Here is a 7,531-nt window from a genome sequence, read left to right as displayed (position 1 = left end):
TAGTCTCAACAATTCTGATCTTATATTTAATTTTTAAGATAAAAATATTATCGAGTGTGTGAAAAAAAAACAAACAAAATATCGATATATTTTAAAAATTATACCCGTTTATTTATAGCTGATTATAAAATACAAACATTAAATAATGTTTTAAACATAAATAATTGAAGGATGAATAATCATTACTAATAAAAATTATTATTTTAAACTCGACAAAGAAGCAACAGATAGAGGAATTTATTCATTATCCTTGTTTATTTCTTTAATAAATAATATAGTACGTAGTAAAGACCTTAGCATATACACGATCTGCTTGAGTTCCTTAAGAATCGTAGGCTATGGTCTTAATATAGCAGTCTTTGAAATTCGAAATGGTGGACGATAGTTGTTTAATTAATTGGATTAATTTGTTTTTATGACATTTTTTAGATATAAGTCATTCTCTGAAAATTATACGACTTGAAGAACGAACCCTTACTTGTGGCCATACATGTCTTTCAATCCAATTTATAAAAGTAGCTACATTAGTATATACAGCGGGAATGCCCTTTTGAGCACATTTAGCTGAACCAAATGATGTTATGCCCATAACCATATGCATGGTGCCCTCTTTTTTTGTTTCATACAATTTGAATTGTAATGGACCACCTGAATCACCCTAAAATAATGTTAAAATTAATTTAATAGAACATAGTAATTGTTAATGATATATATATTCTTTTAATTTATATAAGACTACTTACAAAGCATGTGTCTACACTGCCATCCGATTTGCCAGCACACAATTGTTGATTAGACGTTCCCCACCAATTTCTATTATTCAAAACTGAATTATCACAAAGTTTTGGATGAAATAAGTCCAATTTCGCATACAGAAGTTTATGTGAAAACTTATTAGCGTCTGTAAATATTAAATGCATTGTAATAAGGCTTAGTATTTAAAGAGATATTTGCGTACGTTATATTCGATTAATTCACAGTATTATAAAAAAATATTTACAACAGCATGAACAATTTAGTATTATTTTAATACTAATTATAATTATTTTACTAATGTGCATGTATTTTTGAATGACCAGAACCTATTCTTCTTCGGGTATGTTATTCTATGAAATATTTCGTAGAGAAGACCAACTGAAGTTTCAATTCAAACACATTCTATATCTAAGCCATTAAATATCAACAGTTGTTACCACTATGATGAAGAGATAAAGTTGATAATATTTTTTTTCATGATCGAATAAATAAGTCAATGAGAACTTACTATCAAAAGCTCCCCAACCGGTAACAGTGAGTTCCTTTTCTGGGTAATTATAAGGTTTGCTCCACAAACAAGCTGGCTGGATAAATTTCGTAAATTGGACTTCAGTCTTTAGCTCCAAAAGAGCAACATCGTAGTATTTTTTCGGAGGATCATATCGAGGATGAAGTATTATTTTCTTAATTTCGACATCCATTGGAGTTTCGTTGCTTGAATTCTAAAATTAATAGAAATATCATGTAGCTTGTATACTTGTCGGTAGAGCCTTGTGCTAGCGAGTTTGGGTAGGTATCCATTCATCATATTCGACTGCCAAATAGCAAGCATTAGTATTGTTATGTTTCGGTTTAAAGGGTGAGTGAGTCAATTTAACTAGAAAGAGGCATAACATCTTAGTTTCCATAGTTCCTAGACGATATAAGGAAAAAAAAATCTTACAGCGACAATATAATATATTGGCAATGGTGAGCACTTACTATCAGGTAATCTATTTACACAACCAATAGTGTAAAAAAAAAATACAAATATATCACGATAAACTACTATGTTTTGTATGATTTAAATGTAAATATGTTACGGTAAATGTACTAATTTTTAACCATCTCAGATCCCGAGGTTAGCATAATATTGGCGTAGTTTGCTTAAATACATGGTGTGAAGATAACGGCATGAGTCTCAATGTTGATAAGTGTAGCTTAGTGTGCTTCAATAGACTCAAAACGATTTCACAGAGATCATATAAACTAAAGAACTCAACGCTTCAAGAACATAGTGAGGTTCGAGATCTCGGAGTCATTCTCGATCATAAATTACGTTTCCATTTGCATGTCGACGCAATCAGTAGGAGGGCTTTTAAAAATTTGGGCTTTTTATTGCGTAATTGTAAGGACTTAAAAAACCCAACCACCCTAATTACTTTATATAATGCTTTTGTCCGCAGCGGACTGGAGTACTGCAGTGTTGTATGGAATCCCTTCTATGATGTTTATTCCAAAAGATTAGAAAGTGTTCAGAAACGTTTCTTGTGGCATCTATGTTATAAAAACGGTTTGGCTAAAAAAATACCAAACTATAAAGATAGGTTAATACATTTTAAAATGAAATCGCTTGCTGATCGAAGATGCTTGCTGGATAGCCTTTTTATGTATAAACTCATTAATGGCATTTTGGACTGTCCAAAACTACTGTCACTCATCTGCATTTCCGCGCCCACAAAATGCTTACGCTTGAACAGGCGTAAATTGTTTAAAACTAAAGCTTCAAAATCGAACCTAGGACATAATTCACCTATAAATAGAATATTAAAGACCTTTAATTGCGTAGACATGGACAAGGATGTAAACATCTTTGCCAACAATATATTTAAATTTAGAAGGTCCATAATGCCATTAATAAGTAATACTTAATTATCCATATTAGTTTTCATTATTAGTTTTATTTTAGTTTATTAATTTTTTATTCATGGTTTTGTTTTTTTTTTGTTTTGTAACTTGAAATTTTGATTAGTCTTTTATTTGTTTTTTTTTTTTTTGTGCTTTAATGTATATGTTGCCTTACTGTTCATGCAGTTATCACCTGTAATTGAGGTACCACTTCTTTTATTTTTTTATTTTATGAACTGTGTGCTGTCATGTATCAGTGTGTACTTTGTTGGTGTTCAAATAAATAAATAAATAAATAAATAAAATAAATAAATAAATAAGTAGTACGATGTAGCTTATACTTTTTGCAGTATAAGCTACATCTTTTCTCAATTGCCTAAACAATACTTAAAAAGCTATATATATAGCAAATACTTACATAAATATCTGTTACTCCCAGTCTAACAATTTTGGGATGAACATGTTTTACGGCAACGTTTTTTGTTTTCGTACAATGAGCTACAGTTAACACAAATTTTTCACTGATCAACGAAGAACCGCAGAGAAATATCCAAGAATCGTCGAAAGTCATCCAACCCAAGGCGCCCTGGTAGAAAAGAAATGTTGTTACGGTATGTTAAAATCGAGTGTTATTTCAATTAATAATATATTCTGAAGTAACGGTAAAATGTTAACAATATTAATCTTTATATGGTATATAAAAGTAAGCTCTGAATCGGGCTCTAGGGTAATCTAGGAAATAAAACCAATTTTTTTGATTTATTTATATATTTGTACGGATATTCCAAATATAAATATATTGTCATATTCGGACTAATTACTGCAAATGTCAATGCGATCAAGTTGAGCAAATAAAAGTGCCATCAAACTGAAGAAAAGGCACATTCACTTTATAGTGTTTTTATAAAAAAAAATTAACGAGGTGTAAATAAATAAATGCGGTCTAACAGTTCTTCCAATGGTTTTTACTTACCATATGTGGATATTCTGCTGGTTTCGTTCTTGCACCTCTTATTACAAAATAATTTCTTCTACCTGTAATTATGTAATTATTACTTTTTTAACATTCTAAAGAAATATAATCTAAATAATAATAATACATGAAATACAGTTTTAGTCGAAAATTTTATCTGGATTACGTTATTGGTACATGAAAAATTTTGCATTTAAATAATTTAAAAAGTGACATCTCGTGATATTTCTGCTGCTGGACAAAAGTCTCCCCTTGTAGTATTTTAGGAAAATATTATGTAACGCTGCTCCAGTGTGGGTTGAAACTGCAGCGTCGCGCACATGTTTTGCATCCAATACAGCGGGCTCATATAATGTTTTTCTTCAAGGACGAGCATGATATGAATTATAATTACAAATGTATTACTTGGAAAGTTAGATTGCCTAGATTTCAACTCGTGATCTAAGTTTTAGTTCTAATTGCTTCCACCATTAATTTGGCACAAGTTCATGTACTTAAGAATATTATTACAAATTATATAAAAGTAGTAGTTAGCTAATCGAATTTCCAATTGGAGAGAAAGATTAGATGATCAGAGTGAGGGAATAGAGATTAAGCTTGTGCTTGGGCAGAGAATTTTTATTATAGTGTACCACGCGAATAACTCGTGCAGTCTCGCTCGAGAGGGTCACGTTTCATCATCATATCAACAATTTTAATAGATACGAAAATGTATTGATGTTGTATTTGTAAATTCAATAAATACTTCATAACATACATGCGTGTTTTTTTATTTGCTCCCGTTCATCCATTTTCCAGAGATACTCCTGGCATTCTAAACAAAAATAAAAAATAATTAATTTTATTTATAGAAAACATTGCAAAATATATGAAAATATAAACAAAAACACCAAAATGTTATTACAAAATTTATAATATATTGCGGTAATGTTGTTTGAAGTACAAGGTTGTATTATATGTAAGCTATATGAACTATTAGTTTGCTTACTTTTCCTCTTTCACCATTCAACATATGTATCTCTATTTCAGAAAATGTTAATACCTTGACTAGAGACTACTATCTCAGTTCAATCGGTCAAGTCGTTATAAAGTTATTAATTATTCTAGTTGTCGTCCGCGGCCACGCTCGCGTTTTAGGGATCGCTCCTCGGATATTAGGCATAGAAAAGTAGTTGGATATTAGGCATAAAAACCCCCTTGGAGTTCAACTTTGCTTCGTACCACGTAAATAAATAAAAGTAAACGAATTCCAATATGGATGAATATATTTTGTTGAAGCTAAAAATATATTATTAAAATCAAAGTATATATGCACTTAAACAAAGTCAGAAGGTCCGTGTTTGACTCGTTTAGGTGGGTTGGTAGGCTCTTTTAATAATAATCTGGTACCGCCATATGAACCGGTGTACATCTTAGTTCCCACAAAATAATTTACAGTCAATACTTACTGCGTTCGCTCACTCTAATGTTATACATATCGTAATTTGGCATTTTTGGTGTATATTTCTTACAGGTTTGTTTTTTTTGGGATCGACCGAAAGATGTGACGATTTCTGAAACATTATAAAAATATATATATGTAGTCGACACTGGCATAAAACATGATGTCTGAAATTACGAGTTTTTAATCATGTATTGTCAGAGTTTTAAGCTACGTATACATAAAATACAATTGTGAAACATTCTCTATCAGCACACTCTCCTCTTATAGCCTTCAAACGAGGCGTGAAGAGGCATCTTGCGGGCCGGTATGGCGAGGGCGACTAGTGTAGTTCATTCTCCTTACTCCACTACCTCTTACCATCAGGTGGAGTGGAGTCATTGCCTTCCGGTCGGCGTATACAAAAAAAAACTGCTCATAAATGTGGCACTGTAGTGCTAAGATCTTCTTTCCCTTTAGAGCTAATTACTCTGCTTCAATTAAATTATCGGATTCATATGCATTTTCGTGTTTCGTTGGACACATGCTTATTTCTGAAGCTTCACATAGGTATTCTATCCACAGCTTTATATCTATTTTCTTTCATTTTAAAATGTCAATACAAACGGTTAAAGTTTATAGTCAATGTCCTCATTTATCTTGTGATGCGCTTTCTGACGAAATTCATGTAGCAGACCGCAGAACGCGCCAATAATTTAAGGAAAATGCAACATTAGAAACAAAATTAATTTTAATTTCTCTGGACATTCAAACTAAGAAAATATATAGATTTCTTTTTTGGGTTGTGCAATATAAATTAAATGATAAATAGATTTAAAGTCATGATAATTTTTAAGCAAATCATTAAAAAAACTTCCAATCTTATCACGAAAATATGAAAGGACAATTAGATATATTTTGATAGAAGGTAGTATTGTAATACTAAAAGAACGTCGATGTATACAATCTTAAAATTATTATAAAATAATAAATACTAAATTATTATAAAATAATAAATACTAATTTGAAACGTCCGAATGATAGTTTAAATGTTTAGCTTAAAAACAAATAAAGAAAAATTAGTAATTAATATAAACTAACCTGAGGAAATGATTATTAAAATAAACACAACACAAAAGTTAAACAACATTTTTCAAACGTCTAATAAACTGTCCTGTCCGACTGTCAACCTCAAACTGTTTTATTTAGTTGATTATTATGATCAGGACATTTATATATATTATGTTTGAAATGATGAATCTGAATACTAAAACTGTAGTAATTTCCGTTGGGTTTGTTAGTTATTGAGGAAAAATGTGCTCTGTATATAGGCATCGCACCATATAAGGTGCGTAGTTTAAAGTTTTATGTAGCACAATATTGAATAGTATCCTAATTACATAATCAATGTAAAATGAATAATTCGTGTGCGGAAGATAGTGTAGTGTTGTCGCTACGATTTTTGAAGCGGGCAACATTAAAAAAAAAAAAAGAAAACATTGGCGGGAAATTTAAGTTCTCTTCTGGATACGCTGGAACCGGGAACATTGTTATAACATTATCTTACATTACTGTTTTGTTTTACTTTAATTCTTAACTTAACCAATAAAGAAATACGTTATTAATTGATTTCGAGAGTGATACATACAACTTATATAAACACACCGTACAAATAACTAGCAGCAGTTAATTAACAAATAACTTTCTTTTACAGTAGTAATAAAGTGTGGCCTACCACAGAATGTTAACAAAGTACCTTCGTATACTTTGTTAATATGTATATTTTGCGCAGCAGTGCAATATTTACAAACTTGAGGTTGTCATTCACAAGTTTTAGAAATAAGTGGCTTGCTTCTCGATTTGTAGGTAAATAAACACGAGGTCTTCAGAAAACTTTCGCTACTATAAAATAAGAATTTTACTAAATATATTTTAGTTAACAACGTCTATTTGTTTGATTTTTCATTTAATTTGTTTTGTACTATTTAAAATGTGATAAGCGCTAAAACTTAGGTTCCGTTCCTTAGAATGTAAAAACGGGGTAATCTCCTTTTGAATTGCCATTGGCAGAGAAAAAAACTAATTTATAGCAGACAAACGAAATACAGAACTCGAAGGATGAACTGAACGTTAAAACAATGGGGATACTAAACGGGGTTTTCGTATTTCACGGGGAGCGAAAATCGCTTTAATCGTTTCAGATTTTGACAACCTTGGACGAGGGTACATAATTGCTTTCTGCCTTTATTTTCCCCTCGAAGGGTCCAGTTTAGTTGATATTACTCTACTAAGGACTTTTACAGTTAGTAAGTGAAAGTGGTTTTTAAAAGATTACAAATATGTTTAGTGAAAAATATTTTTTTTAAGGATTCGTTTTATTTAATGGGATTTCGTCAATTTGATTATATAAGAAACAAGTACAAATTTGACAAAAACATCATAAAAGATAGACTAAAATTGCAGCAGCACTTATAGAAATGAAAATGAACGAACAA

The 7,531-nt window shown here is 30.7% G+C and overlaps 1 protein-coding gene across 1 annotated transcript; it reads right to left on the bottom strand.

Annotated features, from left to right (window-relative positions):
- Positions 1-235: 235 nt before the first annotated feature.
- Positions 236-6,289, bottom strand: LOC113398596 (serine protease snake-like). The gene is made up of 8 exons (XM_026637403.2): positions 6,138-6,289; positions 5,065-5,169; positions 4,374-4,430; positions 3,617-3,678; positions 3,062-3,229; positions 1,265-1,478; positions 744-901; positions 236-658 (listed from the first exon to the last, which is right to left on the bottom strand). The coding sequence occupies exons 1-8, from the start codon at positions 6,184-6,186 to the stop codon at positions 437-439; spliced, it is 1,035 nt and encodes a 344-aa protein (XP_026493188.2). The 5' UTR covers positions 6,187-6,289; the 3' UTR covers positions 236-436.
- Positions 6,290-7,531: the final 1,242 nt, after the last annotated feature.

Source organism: Vanessa tameamea, chromosome 14 (assembly GCF_037043105.1).
Source record: "Vanessa tameamea isolate UH-Manoa-2023 chromosome 14, ilVanTame1 primary haplotype, whole genome shotgun sequence".
NCBI classification, from domain to species: Eukaryota; Metazoa; Arthropoda; class Insecta; order Lepidoptera; family Nymphalidae; genus Vanessa; species Vanessa tameamea.
Note: the sequence above shows the minus strand (reverse complement) of the source record. Positions and strands in the feature narration are given on the sequence as shown.